Source organism: Aegilops tauschii, chromosome 5 (assembly GCF_002575655.3).
Source record: "Aegilops tauschii subsp. strangulata cultivar AL8/78 chromosome 5, Aet v6.0, whole genome shotgun sequence".
In the NCBI taxonomy this organism is placed as follows: Eukaryota; Viridiplantae; Streptophyta; class Magnoliopsida; order Poales; family Poaceae; genus Aegilops; species Aegilops tauschii.
The window spans coordinates 63,758,217-63,778,112 of record NC_053039.3 but is presented as its reverse complement, the minus strand read 5'-3'; the positions used below and the strand labels follow the sequence as shown (position 1 = coordinate 63,778,112).

Here is a 19,896-nt window from a genome sequence, read left to right as displayed (position 1 = left end):
GCTGTGTACCAGACCTGATGTAAACCTTGCCGTAAGTTTGGTAGGAAGATACCAAAGTAATCCCGGCATGGAACACTGGACAGCGGTCAAGAATATCCTGAAGTACCTGAAAAGGACTAAGGATATGTTTCTCGTTTATGGAGGTGACGAAGAGCTCGTCGTAAAGGGTTACGTCGACGCTAGCTTCGACACAGATCTGGATGACTCGAAGTCACAAACCGGATACGTGTAATTTTTGAATGGAGGAGCAGTAAGCTGGTGCAGTTGCAAGCAAAGCGTCGTGGCGGGATCTACATGTGAAGCGGAATACATGGCAGCCTCGGAGGCAGCACAGGAAGCAGTCTGGATGAAGGAGTTCATTACCGACCTAGGGGTGATTCCCAATGCGTCGGGCCCGATGACTCTCTTCTGTGACAACACTGGAGCTATTGCCCTTGCGAAGGAGCCCACACTACTAGGAAAAGGCCTACTAATGGCGCACCTAATTTGGCCATTAATGGCGCATTAGTGGTGCGCCATTAGTAGCACGCCATTAGTATATTTTACTAATGGCGCACCACTGGTGCGCCATTAGTATCTGGTATACTAATGGCGCACCCCAGATGCGCCATTAGTATATACAACAGTGCGCCATTAGTATGCCTCCCAGGGGGCCATGTATACCCAGGTGCTTTGGCATACTAATGGCGCACAACAACAGGATGCCCCATTAGTAACTTCGGCATACTAATGGCGCACTGTTTAGTGATGCGCCATTAGTATCCTTTGGCATACTAATGGCGCACTATGATGTGATGCGCCATTAGTATGAATATTAGGTTTTTTTTATTTTTTTATTTTCTGTTTTTTGCACAGGTTACAAAATGTATAATTGGACAAAATATAGACAGCACACATCAACAACAGATTCATTGAATACAATAGAAGATTAGTCTCTGAATACAATTCATCATTTTAGTCTCCGAATACAATTCATCATATTAGTCTCCGAATTGAAAAGACCAAACAAAGATAGAACATTATATTACAAGTCTCGAGACCGCGAGTTTGTCTTCACATTACAAGTCGATATCGATCATCTAAACTACCATCACATAGAAGAGAGCTGCGGTCATCACGATGAGCATCATCACGATGAAACTCGTCTTCATCCGGTTCCTCCAACGCTCCCTCCCCTCTCCCGCTAGATAGCGGGCGTATCTAGATTCGGCCTCAGCCCTAGTGGCGTACCCTTTGTAACTGTTACCGCTGAATCGGTGAACCTGTCTCCGACACTCCTCCCAGTCGTCGTAGACTCCGGGAACCTTACCCTTGTACACGACATACCACGGCATCGCTATGCAGTAGCCAAACGAAACGTTAGTACCAATTCACAAACAATACATAAGCAATATATAAGTATGCAACAGAACGATCGGAAGAGAAAAGCAAGACATTAATAGCATCGATTACATCTAAGTTGAAGGACTCTCGAAACCAAAGAGACATACTACAAGTTCATTAAAGTTTAATTACAACATGAGCCAATCGATGTTTCAGAACTAGACACAGCATCACTGCTTTCGACTCGACTCAAGGGACCGGAGCGTGGATGAAGCCGCCGTCTATCGTGGGAGTCATGAAACAACGGGCATTGTCAGCCTGCATTTGTAGGATTGTGTCGATGTCACTGTTGGACGGTTGATTTCTGAGGTAGAACTGCCCCGAGGTACGAAGGACATCTTGATGGATGATTTCCGCAAACTCCGACTGGATGCGAAAGAATTCTTGTCTGATGTCCGCGTCCTGGATTGCCAACACGCTCACGGCCCAATCTTTGAGTCTACTCGGTAGCAGTAGTTGATGATGGTCCCGTACGATCGCCCGCATGTGATGGATGGCGTAGTAGGCACCCTTCTGACCGCCAGGCGGCTGCTTGACGCAGTAGAACGTCGTATTGTGGGAGAACACGTGCTTGCCGTACTTACGAATAGGCCTGGTGAAGGTGCCTCCAGATTTGACGTAGCCGGGGAGAACATCATCAAGAACCTTCTTGACATTTGTGTAGTCTACGTTCGACTGACGGTCCGGGTCGAAATACGTGGCCATGGAATATTTGGGGCTTAGGAGGATGAGCGTGCAATGTGTGTCACTGCAGAAAACACGGAATGTTAAAAGAAAAACGATCGAAATCTAAGAATTCATATGTTACGGGGCGGTTGAGGGGAGGACTTACTCGGGAAAGTAAGGCACGAGGAAGTTATCCTTATCTTGGTTTGCCAGAATGACGCCTTCGAGGTAAGAACTCGCGACTTGCCGGTCCCCAGCGCTGCCCAAGATCTTGGCACGCATGTAGAAGGGGTCGACTATCACGATGTCCGGGGTCTTGTCGCGAATGATACGCATCTCCATACTCAGCGAAAATAGCCGAACGAAGGTGTAGTGCAGCGGATGAAGGTTCAACATAGCGTGGATGTCATCAAACCGCAGGACGATCGTACCCCCAATGGAGTTATCCACAAAGCCCTTGCCCTCTGGCACCTTGGCCGCGAAAACCGGGTATGCCACATCCTTCTCTCCGAGACGCCGCTTCTCCAAAGAAAGAACACTGTCATGCAGACTCCGCATAGCACCGGTTGCAGCATCGAGCATATTTCTCGGTAGCATCGGCCTACCCGCCACATGCACCCTCCTCGAGATATCCGCAGTTGAAGGTGGCCCGTCCTGAGCACGGATCGTACTCGGTGCCGGCTGGCCCGCACCCTTATTAGTCTTTCTTTTGCGTGCCTTCTTCTTCTCCTGTAATGGGACCGAGTTCTGCTCACAGACCGCCTTCTTGAGTGTGTTGGGGCTGATCATATTTCGCACCTCGCCTATCTGAGGCTCGGTGAAGTCGGCAGCTGGAGGCGTCTCCTGAGAGCTGAACTGCAGACGACGCCTGTTGCAACTTGGCTTCTCTGCGGTACCAGCTAGATCGCACACGTCTTTTGTTGGGTTGGGTTCTTGAGGAGGCCCCATGAAGTCGCCACCGTCCCCATGATCGGCAAAGTACTGATCGACGTTGGCAAATGTATCGTCGTCGTCGTTCTGATCCTGTGCCATATGCATGTTTGGATCCAGTGGCATAGGGATGTCCGGCACCGTTGCGGCGGTCTTGCCATGGGGCCGACTTGGCGCCGGCACGACTGGCGGTGTTGTCTTTAGGGTGGTGTCCCCCGCCCCCAAACGAATCTGGCTCTTCGGCCAAAGCAGGGGCCAGCTCAGGCAGGCGCTGAGGGTCATCATGTCATCATCATCGGCCCCGATGGGTCGAATCGGAGGTAACAACTCGTCGCAGCCTGGCAGCACCCGAACCAGTTGAACCCTAAACAAGTTGGGTGGCATCTGGGTACCGTGGAACAAGGGGTTGCCCGGTTGAACGATTTTGCCCTTGGCGACATCGACCAACTCGTTGTTCACGAAGTGCAGGAGAGTGCACGAACGTCGGCGGCGCCCTGCGAAAACATGTAGGGCGTTAGGGATGCCCAGTCAAAGGCAAGGAGATGAAGTCCTTGGCCGAGAGAGGCTTAATTAGTTACCGTGATGATGGCGTCGAGCTCGGCTAATGTCGAGGCACCACCAACGGCGGGCGTGCAGTTGACGGAGGGGCCGCTTGCTGCAGAGGTGCCGGCCGGCGTACACCCGGGTGCATTAAGCTCCCGTGCCGGCGTCGGAGACACCAATGGCCCCGCCATCGCGTTCTGCGAGTTGCTGGCCGTGAAGCTAGGAATCGGGGGCGGCCCCTGTTGGCCGCCCGCAATCCACGCACTAATCCCCTGGATCAAGGTAGGCACAATGGCGGTGATCGTCGCTCCGAGTTGTTGTTGCACTTGCTCTTGGACAATCTCCGGAATCCGCGCCACCTATGTCCTGAGTTCTTGAACCTCGCGCGCCTGGCTTTCTGAGCTGGTCTTTTTCTCCTTTCGCCCACCAGTGTTATAGTATGACGACCATTTTGTCGACAAGCCTTTGCCGGCCACACGACCAGCTGACGTCGGCTTACTGAGCTTATCCTTGTTCTTCATTACATTCAACGCCCTATTTAGAGTGGTGTCCCAAGGGTTGCTCTTAGTCGACCCCGCGCTATTGCTTTCAGTCGCCTGCGGAAGGAATGTGAACCATTTAGAAATTTGGCTTCATTAATTAGAATGCAACCATATGGAGCTAATTACGCGGGGGTGTATTCCTTACCAGAACAAGCTCAAGCGCCCTGGTCTTCGGATCCGTGGTAAGCTCCTTTGTTTTCGGGTCCTTCTTGTACCGGGCCCTGACAAAGTTCCTGGTCTGCTTGTCACCGTATTTATCGAAGAGGGGCGGTAGGCCTTGCTCGGCACGGTCCGCCTCCTCCTTGTCCCATATAGGCTCCGCCACTCTGTAACCGCCGGGACCGAGTGTGTGTTCCCCTAAGTTCAGCTCCCACATTTCTTTCCCCCACTTACTTGATTCGGAGTTTGCGGTGCTCGAGCAATTGATCTTGAAGTCGTTGTAGTCATCTTCGGTGATCGAAGGATTTTTCTCCTTGATCTTCTCATAATTCTCACCTTTCTCGATCATTCTCTTCACATTGCTTTTCCAAGTAGACAGGGCCTTGCTCATCTTCGTGAGGGCAGCATTGTTCACTTTATTCCCTTTGAGGCTTGTGTTTTCAAATTCAGCGGGGAACTTGTATCGTTCGTGCAGCTTCGTGAAGAGGAGGTTGCGCAAATTCCCTCGGTCAGGACGCCTCAGGTTCTCGGTGTTGATCGAGACGGTGCTCCGGAGAATGCACCCGAGCTGAAGCGAGTACCCCTTGACTATTCGTTCGGGCGCCGTTGGATTCCCGTCGGAGTCCACTTCAGTAACTTCCTCCTTGAGGGTGCGGAGCACGGTCGGGCGCCGGTCCTTCCGTTGCCTCTTCGGTTGGCTGCCATCTGTGCGTGCGCCGCCATCATGAGTGGTGGCATCCTCGGCGGCACCATCAGTGGTGGCATCAGTGGGGTCATCCTCGGCGGTACCATCAGTGGTCTCAGGATCGGTGGGGAAGGCGGCATCCTCATACAAGTGAGGTTGTTCCTCCATCTCCTGGGATAGCTTCCAGAATGGCTTGACGCCCGAACCCCCGGCCTCATCGTTGTTGGCCACGTTTCTCTCTAAATAGGAACAAAGTTTGGTCAAAAAGTTGGTTATTGTCAAGGAACAAGATCATGGTCTCATCATTTAGGGTTTGTCGACACCGAGGCATCCTAAAAGCTAAGCTTTTATCATTGAGGGTTTTTCGACGCCGAGGCACCCTAAAAGCCTAAGCTTTCATCATTTCGGTTTTTATCGACACCGAGGCACCCTAAAAGCCATGCATTAGTCACAAGTACGCCGGGGCACTTGATCCTACTTAATTAACTACTAAGATACCCCGGCCCATGCATTAGTCACAAGTACCCCATATGTCCTATTTTTAGCAAAGCCATGCTAAAATTCACGGAAAATTTCAGCATGACCTTTGCTGAAAATAGGACATATGGAGTACCCGAATTTGCCGGAACGGAAGTTAATCGACATTCCGGCAAACTCAAGGGCCTCTCGGGTGGACAAGGCAAAAAAGACCTCCATCACAACATGGAAAATACATTGGCATGTGAAGAGGTGAAACAATATATGCATCTCCAAGCAGTATCATTCAACATTTTGGACAAAACACTACAAGCAACATGAGACACTGAAAACAATTGCTACCAATGAATCTACACTTCTACAACAAAATAAATCAGAAACTTAGTCTGTCATCATTAGGCAGCCACCATTAGTTATTCCGTTATGTTAAAGCAAATAAAACAAAGAATTGACTTGTGCAATCTGCAGGTAGCAGTAGCAGGGACGCGCAGGTTACTGCTGGTGGCATCCGAGATGTTTCACGAACGTCGGGTGTGTGCCAATGTATGCAAAGAATTGAAGATTGAAAAAGTTTCGAGCTACGCTGGAAGTTGATTGTGTGATGAGCTTCTTTTAAACGACAGTCGCTTTCAGAAAGAGATTGTTTGGTTTTTGTAATAGACTAAGTAAAGTTGTTGGAGTGAGCTGATCTCTTACATGGATAGCTTGCTTTGGTTTGGCTGAGAGCCATCCTTGTCGCTTTTACATGTGTTTGTTTTTCTTATTTACAAGAGCGCCACTAGGCTGCTATGCTAACTACTACAAGACTTGTGCTTGATGTAGTGCTGCTGCTAGAACAAGTGCACCACAAACAAGCAGCAGCAGCAAGAAAATTAAAATTTGGGCTGCTGTTATGTGGTCGTTGGAGGTGCACCACAATGCAGTAGTATGTAGTCTTGATGGCCAGCATCCAGAATTAACAATGGCTTGATGGGTGCAGACACGCATACCATTCCAAAATTGTATGAGCACAAAAGAGGACAGATTATTTTAAGAAGACCAATAGCATCACCATCTACTGATATAACACGTGAAGTTCTACTCATATTGTATCAGCTTAACAATTAGTCATGCAAAGGATCCAAAAAAACTTGCACGTCAGAAACCTAAAGAAGATGATCCAACTCACAGGTACGTATCAATAGGCATGCAGGTTCACTTAGACTTGGTTGACAATATAAATCCAAACTATAAAAAAAAACATGCAACGGTCCTATGGATCCAAATATAAACGTACCAATCAGAAAACTAGATGAATGGTCAACACATATCTAGTCAATATGCATGTTTATACCACCGGCCATCTACTTCTCATGGAAAGTTGTACAGGTCCGGATATGCTTTCACATCAGAAAAATAAGAATTGACATCATGTAAACATCAATACGCGTGCAGGTCACCTAGACCTGATTGAGACTTCGAGGAATCTTGACAATGTAAATCCAAACTTAAATTATTAGTCAAGCAAAGTTCCTATGTATCCAAATAAACTTGCACATCAGGGAGCTACAGGAACAATATGATTAAGTCTTGCACATCCAAACTTGATGACAGCAGTGGTAACATGAAGAAACAGAGCAAAAATGTAGTTTTGAGTAACAAAACAACCCTAAAATTTACAAAGGGGAAGGAGGAGGCCGGAGGGGGAGGGAGAGGTGGGGGCAGTACCTGAGGAGGCGGAGGAGGCCGGAGGGGACAAGGAGGAGGTCGGAGCGGCGCGGCGGTGGCGCGGACGAGGAGGAGGGCGAGGACGAGGACGACGGGGCGGCGGCGTCGGGAGAGGAGAGGGGAAGGGGATCGAGGGCGACGTCGAGGGGCGAGGAGGAGGTCGGGGCAGCGGCGTCGGGAGAGGAGAGGGGAAGGGGCAGCGGCGTCGGGGCGTCGGGGCGGAGACGAGGACGACGGGGCGGCGTCGAGGCGGCGGGGCAGCGGCATCGGGAGAGGAGAGGGGAAGGGGATCGAGGGCGAGGGCGAGGGAGAGAGAGGGGATAGGTTATCTTCCAACAGGTACATCCATACTAATGGCGCACCTCACCTTGGTGCGCCATAAGTACATCCATACTAATGGCGCACCTCACCCTGGTGCGCCATTAGTATTTTTTTTTGATTTCTGCTCGAGCCAACAGGTTATCTTCCACCTGACCTGATCCACACCAAGTTCCCTCTACTAGCTCAATTGGTCAGCAGCCAGTTCTCACACCAGGAGGTCCTGGGTTCAATTCCCAGGCTCCACAATTTTTTTTATGCATTTAAAATGCTGTTTGATATTTATTTGTGTTTAAATATGTTCAAACTTGTTTAAATCATAACAGTAATATTTTTTATAAGACAGTAATAATTTTTTAAAAAATATCATCAAACAGTAATGCCGGTGGAGCGGGGGAGGGTGCGCGGGGTGCGGGGGGGCGGTGGACCGGGGGGTGCTCGGCGGCGAGGGGGACCGGATCTGGCGAGGTGGGATAGCGATCGAGATGGAGGGGGATCGAGATCGAGTGTCCATGAAATTTAAAAATATTCATGATAGTTCAAAAAGTGCCCATGAAATACAATCGAGAAATGAAGGCTACGATTTAAATACAATCGATCTTAGCTAGCTATCTGTTCACAATCTTCTTGCCCTTCTTTTTCGCAAATGGAGTTCTTCTGTGGAACGAACGTCCTTTAGGTAGGGTGGTCCTGCTTCTTCTTGTGGTGTATGCTGCTACTTCATCATCGTCGTCATGTTCGATTCTCGGGTCGCCGTACTTGTCGAAGTCTTGCTCATTGGCTACTCCATCCATTCCGATGATCTTCCTTTTGCCTCTCCTCACGACAACACGACTGGGCTTTGACGGGTCGGTAATGAAGAAGCATTGGTCCACTTGGGAAGCCAGTACCCATGGCTCATTTTTCGCGGTGACGTTTGCGCCTGCGGTCTTGGATTTGGCTTCGGGTATAACCATGGTGGTGAAATACCGGTCTTCTTTTAGGACGCTCTTGGCCCATCTGACACGGAACATCGGGACCTTCTCTCCAGCGTAGCTCAGCTCCCAGATCTCCTCGATCCTTCCGTAGTATCTGTCCTTGTCGTTACCGGTGTAGGATTCCATCGTTACCCCGGAGTTCTGATAACCATCGCTCTTCATTTCCTTGGCCTCGGTGTAGAATGTGTAGCCGTTGATATCGTATGCCTCATAGGTCATCAGGTTGTGCTCGGCGCCCTGTGACAAGGCGAATATGAGTTGTTCTTCCGCGGAAGAATCCTCATGTAAAGGGTACGACAGAAGCTTCTGCTTGAACCAACGCGTGAAACATGAGTTGTGCTCTTTGAGTATATCTCCGTCCGTCCTCTGTTGGCCTCGGTCATTGTACGTCTTCTTAATAAAGGTTTTGTGCTCTACCACCCAAGGATCGACCACGTCTATGTGTTGTAGCGCGACTAGGTTTGCTCTTTCAAAGTCGGCGAGTCGACCCTCGAAGTCGACATGCATTTCGCGGCGACCCTCACGGTGACCCCATCCAGCGAGCCTGCCGAGGTGCCTGTTGATGGGCAGACCAACGGGGTTCTCGATGCCTAGATAATTCGTGCAGTAGGAGATGCACTCTTCGGTCAGAAAGCCCCTGGCTATGCTTCCCTCTGGACGTGACATGTTGCGAACGTATCCTTTGATGACACCATTCATCCTTTCGAACGGCATCATGCTGTGCAGGAACGTCGGCCTGAGTTGGATGATATCGTCCACGATATGGACCAGCAGATGCACCATAACGTCGAAGAATGTGGGCGGGAAGTACATCTCAAGCTCGCATAGTATCAGCACGATCTCTTCCTGTAGCCTTCTGAGTTGCCTCACGCCAACAGACTTCCGAGAGATGACGTCGAAAAAGTTGCATAGGCCAAATAGCGTTTCACGGACGTGCGCGTCCATGATCCCACGGATTGCAACTGGAAGTATCTGCGTCATCAGCACGTGACAGTCGTGAGACTTCATCCCGCTGAACTTCAGCTTCGCTAGGTCTAGGTATCTGCTTATCTTCCCCGCGTAACCGTAAGGAAGTTTTACTCCTACGAGGCAGGTGAAAAACTGCTCGATCTCCTCCTGACTTAGAGTGAAGCACGCGGGAGGGTAGTCATTTCCGGTCTTCTTGGCCTTTTTGCCTTTGCGATGACTTTCCGTGTCCTGCTTCGCCTCATCATCATCATCATCATCATCATATATAGCGTGAAGCTCCTGCCTGATGCCCATTGATTTCAAGTCTGCCGTTGCTTTCGGCCCATCTTTGGTCCTCTCTGGCATGTTGAGCAGGGTACCAAGCAGACTCTCGCACACGTTCTTCGTGATATGCATGACATCAAGGCTGTGAGGCACACGGTGGATCTTCCAGTACGGCAAGTCCCAGAAAACAGACCTCGTTTTCCATACCTTCAGCAGCGGCTCTGGCGCCTTTCGCTTCTTTCCCGGCTCTGGCGCCTTTTGCTTCTTTCCCGGCAGTGGGCAGTCTTTCCAATTTTTCAACAGCTCGTCTATTTCCTCGCCGCTCCTCGTACGCGGGCGTCCTCGGGGTTCGGTTTCACCATCGAATAGATCCTTGCGTTTTCTCCACGGGTCATCGTCGCGAAGCCACCTTCGATGTCCCATGAACATGGTTTTCGAAGACCCGGGATCTCTATCTAGCTGGCGATACGTTGTGTCATCCATGCACCTGACGCATCCAGAAAATCCGTGGACCACCTGCCCCGCGACATATCCGTAACCGAGATAGTCGTGCACCGTCGTGAGCAGCGCGGCTCTCATAGGGAAATATTCTTTCTCTGCGGCGTCCCACGTATTGGCTGGCGTTTTCCACAGCGTGTCAAGCTCCTCTTTCAGCAGCCCCAGATACAGATTGATGTCGTTCCCTGGTTGTTTCGGTCCTTCAATTAGCATACTCATGTGAATGTACTTCCTCTTCATGCACAACCAGGGGGGAAGGTTGTACATCCACACAAACACAGGCCAGGTGCTATGTGTGCTTCTCTGGCTGCCAAACGGATTGACTCCATCGGTGCTCGCGCCCAGCACGATGTTCCTTGGATCATTCCCAAATTCTAGGTCTTTGAAGTTCAACGCTTGCCACTGGCTCGCATCCTTAGGGTGACTCAGCATCTTGTCTTTTTTATCTATCTCCGGATCATTTGCGTCATCTTCTCGCTTCTTCTCCTCCCTATCCGCGTGCCAACGCAGGAGCTTTGCTACCTTAGGGTCCGCGAAATACCGCTGCAGACGAGGAGTGATCGGAAAGTACCACACCACTTTTCGAGGAGCTTTCTTCCTCTTCTTGTATCGAGTGACGCCGCACACCGGACATATGGTAGACTCCGCGTGCTCGTCCCGATAAATGATGCAATTGTTCATGCACACATGGTATTTCACATGCGGTAAATCCAGAGGACACACGATTTTCTTCGCCTCCTCCAAACTGGTCGGGCACTTGTTCCCCTTGGGAAGACGTTCGTGCCAGAATGACATGTTCTCGTCGAAGCATGCGTCGGTCATTTTGTGTTTTACCTTCATCTCCAGAGCCATGAGCGTTACTTTCAGGCGGGTATCCTCGGGCCTGCATCCTTCATACAATGGAGTAACCGCGTCTAACTCAAGTTGATCCATCTTGGCTTTCTCTCGGGCGGCAGCTCTTGCGTTATCCGTCTGCTTGAGAAGCAGCTCTTGAATATGAGGGTCCTGCACCCAGCCCATCGATGGTCCAGAGTCGTCTGCTCCGCCGGCATCATCATCTTCTTGATCATGCCTGTCGTCTGCTCCGGCATCTTCCTCATCATCATGTCCTGCATCTTCTACATGATGATTGTGTATAGCATCACCGTCGTGATCATCTCCTGGGGATTCTTCGTCTTCTCGCCCGCCCGAGCCGCGGTGGTTGTCTTGCTGCCCTTCCTCATTTCTTGCCCGGCCCCCATGGACAACTTCGTAGTCATCTTCATCACCTTGCCACCGATAGCCATCCATGAAACCACGCAAGAGCAGGTGGTCCCGCACCTGCCCGGATTCCGGGTCCGCAATAAGGCTCTTCAGCTTGCATCTTCGACACGGACATCTTATCTCCGTCTCGTTCTTTTGAAGCATCTCGGCCTTCGCGGACCTCAAAAACCTATTCACGATGCCTTCGGTCATCATGCGGACCATGGTCGCCTGCGGGGTAGAGCAAAACGATATTTTAGAACCAAGAAAAAATTTGGCATGACTTTCCCTAAAAATAGGACCAAAAAGAATGCTTAATGCCAAAATTCTCGCCGAAACGGAAATGAATCAACATTCCGGCAAAATATTGGCAACTATCGCATTTCAAATACCGGTACACCTCCAAACACAAACACATATGCAACACCACAAACATATGCAACACCACGAACATACATAGATCTAGCTAGGCCATAAAAAGTGCATGTGCACATTGTTGTAGGGAGAACAACATAAATATAGCTTCCCCCCTTACTTACCTATCAAAACAAGGTAATTTAACCACTTAAATTGAATGAATCTATGGTGGAAATGAGGTGAAAAAGAGGAGGCACCCGAGACAAGGAGGAGGTGGAGAGAATGAAGTGGGGAGAAAGTGAGTGTGGGTAGGAGAGGCTGTCCAAAATATCTTGTTGCTGCCCACTTACTAATGGCGCACCAACTCTAAATGCGCCATTAGTAATCCAGGTTACTAATGGCGCACCTTCTGGTGGTGCGCCATTAGTAGTTTTGCAAAAAAAAAACATACTAATGGCGCACTGTTCCACAGTGCGCCATTACTAGTTTAAACTAGTAATGGCGCACGGTGGAAAAGTGCGCCATTAGTAGTTTTGCAAAAAAGGGAATAAAAAATATAATAGAAAAAACAACATTAGTGGCGCACTTTCCGGCAGGTGCGCCATTACCAGTTACAACTAGTAATGGCGCACTCTGTCTGGATGCGCCATTAGTATGTTTGGACAGGCGCACTAGTTAAAAAAAAATTTGATACCCCTGGGCCAGGTGCGCCATTACAAGTTACAACTAGTTAAAAAAAAAATTTGATACCCCGAGGGCTGCTGTATCTCTGTCTACAACAACGGATACGGAATACCCGTTGTGGTCGACCAGCGGGAGGGCATCTACGTGCCGGAGCTGATCTTCGGCCACCTCCTCACTAGCAGCAACTACCATGACAACGAGCGGAAGACCTTCGGCAGCAGGAACGGCTACGGCGCCATACTCGCCAACATCTTCTCCAGGGAATTCGTCATCGAGATCGCTGATGGGCGCCGGCAGAAAAAGTACAAGCAGGTGAGACTGACCATTTTGTGGGTGGATTATAGTTAGATATAAACGGGACATCTAACAAATCGGTATGCTAGAGTTCATAATCTGGTGATTTTGGAGTGCTAGACCATACTTTTCTTTTTCGTGAATGAGATCTTGATAGTAGGGCATGTACAATGATGCTAATTGTTAGTTTTTTACTAATAAAAATTGTTGGAAATATGCCCTAGAGGCAATAATAAATGGTTATTATTATATTTCTTTGTTCATGATAATAGTCTATTGTTCATGCTATAATTGTATTGTCCGGAAATCGTAATACATGTGTGAATGCATAGACCACAACGTGTCCCTAGTAAGCCTCTAGTTGACTAGCTCGTTGATCAACAGATAGTCATGGTTTCCTGACTATGGACATTGGATGTCATTGATAACGGGATCACATCATTGGGAGAATGATGTGATGGACAAGACCCAATCCTAAGCATAGCATAAAAGGTCGTGTAGTTTCGTTTGCTAGAGCTTTTCCAATGTCAAGTATCTTTTCCTTAGACCATGAGATCGTGCAACTCCCGGATACCGTAGGAGTGCTTTGGGTGTGCCAAACGTCACAACGTAACTGGGTGACTATAAAGGTGCACTACGGGTATCTCCGAAAGTGTCTGTTGGGTTGGCACGGATCGAGACTAGGATTTGTCACTCCGTGTGACGGAGAGGTATCTCTGGGCCCACTCAGTAATGCATCATCATAATGAGCTCAATGTGACTAAGGCGTTAGTCACGGGATCATGCATTGCGGTACGAGTAAAGAGACTTGCCGGTAACGAGATTGAACAAGGTATTGGGATACCGACGATCGAATCTCGGGCAAGTAACATACCGATTGACAAAGGGAATTGTATACGGGATTGATTGAATCGTCGACACCGTGGTTCATCCGATGAGATCATCGTGGAACATGTGGGAGCCAACATGGGTATCCAGATCCCGCTGTTGGTTATTGACCGGAGAGGCGTCTCGGTCATGTCTGCATGTCTCCCGGACCCGTAGGGTCTACACACTTAAGGTTCGGTGACGCTAGGGTTGTAGAGATATGTGTATGCGGAAACCCGAAAGTTGTTCGGAGTCCCGGATGAGATCCCGGACGTCACGAGAGGTTTCGGAATGGTCCGGAGGTGAAGAATTATATATAGAAAGTCAAGTTTCGGCCACCGGGAAAGTTTCAGGGGTTACCGGTATTGTACCGGGACCACTGGAAGGGTCCCGGGGGTCCACCGGGTAGGGCTACCTATCCCGGAGGGCCCCATGGGCTGAAGTGGGAAGGGAACCAGCCCCTAGTGGGCTGGGCGCCCCCCCATGGGCCTCCCCCCATGCGCCTAGGGTTGGGAACCCTAGGGTGGGGGGGTTTCCCACTTGCCTTGGGGGGCAAGGCACCCCCCTTGGCCGCCGCCCCCACCCTAGATGGGATCCCTGGTCGGCGCCCCCCCTCCCAGGGGGCCTATATAAAGGGGGGGAGGGAGGGCAGCAACAAGACAGCCTTGGGCGCCTCCCTCTCCCCTGCTACACCTCTCCGTCTCGGCGAAGCTCGGCGAAGCCGTGCCGAGACCCGCTACATCCACCACCACGCCGTCGTGCTGCTGGATCTCCATCAACCTCTCCTTCCCCCTTGCTGGATCAAGAAGGAGGAGACGTCGCTGCACCGTACGTGTGTTGAACGCGGAGGTGCCATCCGTTTGGCACTCGGTCATCGGTGATTTGAATCACGGCGAGTACGACTCCGTCATCCACGTTCATTGGAACGCTTCCGCTCGCGATCTACAAGGGTATGTAGATGCACTCCTTTCCCCTCGTTGCTAGTATACTCCATAGATGCATCTTGGTGAGCGTAGGAAAATTTTAAAATTATGCTACGATTCCCAACAAAAATATTGTTTCCTTTGATAATATGTAGCATTGATCAGTAAGTTTTACCCTGAAGACGCATATCTAATTTATACAGTCTATTAGGTTTGTAGGAGTAAATTGCAGAAAACCACCAGTTTGAGTGCTAGGTCATCAGAAAACACTAGGTTACAGTTTCTTGACAAAAAGCACCACCTCTCTCGTAAACATTTTGCAAAAACCACTGATCGGCGGATTAGTCTCGTTTGAGCGCGTTTATGACAGGTGGGCCCCTATTTGGCTTATGTGGCATAACTTTTCATGCCAAATGTGTTTTTATCTGTATTTACAAACTAGTCCCAACAATTTTATATAGACACCCCTTAATCAAAAATAAAAAACGCAATCAGGCCCTCGTGTGCACAAAACCGGTTGCACGGCGCCCATGGCTCACGCGAGCAGAAGGAAGGTGGATGGGGCGGACCATGGGTCTCGTCGCCGGCGAGAGGGAGCACCATCAGGGCTTAGGGAGCGGTGGCGCGCCACTGGCCGGCCAACTGCAGATCGTCGAGGACGGCCTGCGGAGGGAGCGGCGGTGACGGCAGCCTACAGATCCGATGCCGGGCGAGAACGGCGGCGGCCTGTGTAGGGAGCAGCGACGGCAGCGGTCTGCGTAGGGAGAGGCGACGTTGGCGGTTGCCTGCGATGGAGCGGCGACTGCCTGCGGAGGGAGTGACAGCGGCGGCCTGCGCAGGAAGCAACGACGACGGCGGTCTGCGGACGGAACGGCGACGGCGGCAGTTGCCTGCGTAGGGAACGACGGCGGCTGTTGCCTGCGGAGGGAGCGGCGGTGCACTGCGTAGGGAGCGGCAATGGCGGCGGTTGCGTGCGGAGGGAACGACGGCGGCTTCCCGCGAAGGGAGCGGCGGCTGCCCGCGAGAGGGAAGGGGAGGGGGGCATGAGGGGAAGAAAGTTAAGGGCTTTTATGCTTTAAACCCAAACAGTGATGCCACGTAAGCAAAAAGGGGGGCCCACCTGTCATAAACGCGCTCAAACGAGACTAATCCGCCGATCAGTGGTTTTTGCAAAATGTTTACGAGAGAGGTGGTGCTTTTTGTCAAGAAACTGTAACCTAGTGTTTTCTGATGACCTAGCCCTCAAACTGGTGGTTTTCTGCAATTTACTCGGTTTGTAGAGGGTCGCTCAATATTACTCTACGTTTGGTACAGTCAGTAGGAGTAAGAACTATAATGTCCCTTGTATGTTCTTTAGGCATAGCCTCCCAATTCACAAAATGCTTGCAATATCATTACATTCCATCTTGAATGCTTGTGCAGGTTTTCTCTGAAAACATGGGGAAGAAGTCAGAGCCCGAGGTTAAAATGTGCAAGCAGTCAGAGAACTGGACCATAGTTACCTTCAAGCCTGACCTTGCCAAGTTCGACTTGACCGAGCTCGACCATGACATTGTGGCACTCATGAGGAGGAGAGTAGGTGATATGGCAGGCATCCTTGGCAAATCCGTGAATGTTGAGTTGAATGGTCAGAAGGTAGCAGCAAAAAGCTTCTCCGAGTACGTGCAACTCTATATTGACTCTGTTTCCAAGGAAGGAGTCGAGCTACCAAGGTTTGGCACATTTTTTACGAGTTTGGGTGTGTGCATGAAAAGCTCTGACAAGTACTATTGTTTCCGATCATGCAAATTTGTCTTTATTTCAGTATTTACCAGAAGGAAAATGATCATTGGGAGGTGTGTGTGAGTCTAAGTCAAGGCCAGTTTCAGCAGGTTGGTGTGGGCTAGAGTCCTGTACAGCTCCGTTTTAGCATGTTTTTACACAGACAATTTCCTTGGATTACAGGTCAGCTTTGTAAATGGAATTGCGACCATAAGAGGCGGAACTCACGTTAACTACGTTGCAAACCAAATCGCCAGCCATTTGATGGGCATTGTGAACAAGATAAACAAGCAAGCTAGCATGAAGTTGCATACAGTGAAGGGCTACCTATGGGTATTTGTTAATGCGCTCATTGAAAACCCTCTCTTTGATTCACAGACCAAAGAGACCTTGACTACTCATCAGTCAAGCTTCGGGTCCACGTGTTTCCTCTCCGAAGATTTCCTTAAGAGGGGTATGTGATGAGTTAACTTTCGTACCCTGGATTTTTCTATTGTCGCTGCACCACTAACGCTAATTTTCACTTCTTGAAATTGCAGTTTCTAACTCGGGTGTTGTCAGCAATCTCCTTTCGTTGGCCGAATCCGAACTAAAGAAGACAAGTGTTTGTCTCAAACAGAGACAGGTATGCCCCGAGCCATCTCCTCGTTCATCCCTCTACTGTCTATAACAACAGAGTTTTTTTGAAAGCAAAGCAGAGCTTTATAGATTAACGGTGCGTGGGCAAATCGCCCAACACGCGAGCAGCCACTAAGGGCGGTACATCATTCTCCTAGTGCATACAAATATCAGGTAAACACATACGGTCAATTTGGCCCAGCTCATGTGCTACAGTGTTCTCACCCCTCCTGCATGCTCGCACACTATGTTTTGCAAACCAGAGTTTTAACTGTAGCTTGATATCTTCAAGGATGACAGCATACGGCGAGGAGTCAGTCTTGTGAACGTCGAGCGCCTCTACCAGCAACTGACTGTCGGTCTCAAAAGTCACCCGTACAACGCCGATATCAGCTGCAAGGGCGACAGCTCCAGCCATGGCCTGAACTTCCGCTCCAAAAGCATCTGTAGTCTGCTCCTGTCGTCCTGCACGGGCCGCAATAACTTGCCCTTCCGAGTCTCGAACCACAGCGCCCCATCCACAAAAGTTGCTACCAGGCACAAAGGCTCCGTCGATGTTAATTTTGAGCTCATCTGGATTGGGTGGTCGCCATTTCCCCGCTTGTAATTCCTTCTTCTTAGGCACAAATCTGTCCGCATACTCCATGGCGCTACATCTCACCCTTCGGATAGTTTCAGTGATCTCTGGCGCCAACTCTCCTTCCCTGATCTTGTTCCTAATGTTCCACCACTGCCACCAGAGTGTGATGATAAGCACTCGTTTATTTTCAGAGAACTCCCACGGGGCATCCAGCATATCATGCACGCTGGTAAATGCCTCCAACATACTTCTTTCCTCCTCCAATCCCAACTCCCTCCAAGCTTGCTTGACATGCTTACATTTTATGAACAAGTGCGCTCCATCTTCCTCAGCTCTACCGCAGAAAAAGCATTTTGACTGATCTAGCTTGAGACCCCTCCTCATCAAGTTTGCACATATAGCCAGAGATTCATGGCGCATTCTCCAGATAAACATCTGAAGCTTCCGAGGACATGGCACTTTCCATATCCTTTTCCAGGATTGATCGGCCAATGCATCCAGATTGCCACCGCGTGCTGAGCTCGCTCCCGGTGCCCCATTCTGCTCTTGCTTGTGGAGTTCAACATGCAGCTTATAGGCGCTCTTTACCGAGTGGTTACCTCTACTGTCAAAATGCCAAGCAATGAAATCGTCCACGCCTTGCCTTAGGGGAATTTGCAGAATCTGTCGGGCATCTACTTCGCAAAAAGTGTCCCGCACTAGTTCTTCATCCCACCGTCCAGTGACCGGGCTTATAAGTTCATCGACCCTGGTCAGCAAGCTCGCCCCCCTTGGTGTAATGACTCGCCTCGACCAGGCCCTTGGCAGCCATGGGTCGCTCCAAATATTCACTGAAACTCCATCCCCAATTCGCCATATATACCCTTGCTTCACCAGATCGAGCCCGTGTAAGATGCTACGCCAAGCATATGAGATGCCATCATGTGCTACTGCTTCGAGCGCAATACTATTCGGGAAATACCGGGCTTTTAGGATTCTAGCACATAAACTTTCGGGGTTTTGGATCAATCGCCATCCCTGCCTCGATAGCATAGCTATATTGAAGCTGTGCATCTCCCTGAACCCTACACCGCCCATAGCTTTGGGCTGTGTAAGCTTGTCCCAACTTAACCAATGCATCGGATTTTGTTTGTCCTGTTGACTCCACCAAAACTTGCCCAACAATGTATTCAGCTCTGAGCAGAAGGTTTTTGTTAGGTCAAAGCAAGACATTGCGTACGTGGGAATCGCCTGTGCTACCCCCTTAACAAGCACCTCCTTGCTCTCCTTTGCCAATAGCCTTTCCTGCCATCCATAAACCCTCCCACACATGTTCTTTTTTATATATGCAAAGGTTTTCCTCCTAGATCGGCCGACATGTACCGGGAGCCCAAGGTACTTCTCATTCCAGTCTTCACTTCGTATGTTGATTGTGTTCTTGATGCTTTCCTTAACTCCGTCCTCCGTATTGGGGCTAAACATGAGGGCTGACTTCTCTACATTGATACACTGGCCCGAACATTCTTCATACAGCTTGAGTATGTCACGTAGTGCCTCGGCTTCCTGTTGCTTCACTTTCATCAATAACATAGAGTCGTCCGCAAAAAACAGATGGGATACGCAAGGTGCTCTCGGGCATACCTTGATCCCACTTATCCTCCCTCTCTGTTCCGCGTCGTTGAGCAGGGCTGACAGACCCTCAACACATATCACAAACAGGTAAGGTGATGCCGGATCCCCCTGGCGCAGTCCTCTCGATGGGCAGAATTGATGCGTCAACTCCCCGTTAACTTTAACCTGGTACCGGACCGTCCTGACACACTTCATGATTAGGTCTACCCACTCCCTCCTAAAGCCCATCTTGCACATCATCGCCTCTAGGAAACACCATTCTACCCGGTCGTATGCTTTGCTCATGTCAGCCTTCACCGCCGTGTACCCATCCTTCCAGTCCTCTTGTTCATGACATAGTGAGAGAGCTCGTATGCGATGAGCACATTATCCGTTATCAATCTTCCCGGAACAAATGTGCTTTGGTTATCAGAAATAAGCGATGGAAGAATCATTTTCAGCCTATTGGCTATCACTTTAGAGACTAGCTTGTAGAGAACGTTGCAGAGACTGGTCGGCCGGAGGTCCTTTATTCTCTGTGGGTTCTTTACCTTGGGGATGAGGACCACATGGGTATCGTTCCACCCCCCGGGCATGTCACCTCCATTAAGCACTCGCAACACCTCCTCCACAATCTGATCCCCCATGAAATGCCAGTGTCTCTTGAACACAACCGATGGCATGCCATCCGGCCCCGGGGCCTTCAAGTCTCCAATGTGATCTAGCGCCGCTTTTACCTCCTCGCGAGTGAAGTCAGCCAGTAAGACATCGTTCATGGCCTCAGTAACCCGTGGTTGTACTTTTTCAAGTAATTTCGGCAACCGTTGAGGATTAGATGAAGCTGAGAAAAGTTCCTGAAAAA

General features: G+C 49.9%; 1 protein-coding gene across 1 annotated transcript; it reads left to right on the top strand.

The window, feature by feature from the left end:
* The first annotated feature begins 14,837 nt into the window (after positions 1 to 14,837).
* LOC141023287 (DNA topoisomerase 2-like) lies at positions 14,838 to 16,708 on the top strand. The gene is made up of 4 exons (XM_073499838.1): positions 14,838 to 15,039; positions 15,908 to 16,197; positions 16,290 to 16,356; positions 16,430 to 16,708. Exons 1-4 carry the CDS (start codon positions 15,016 to 15,018, stop codon positions 16,706 to 16,708), a joined length of 660 nt encoding a protein of 219 aa, XP_073355939.1. The 5' UTR covers positions 14,838 to 15,015.
* The last annotated feature ends 3,188 nt before the right edge of the window (positions 16,709 to 19,896 follow it).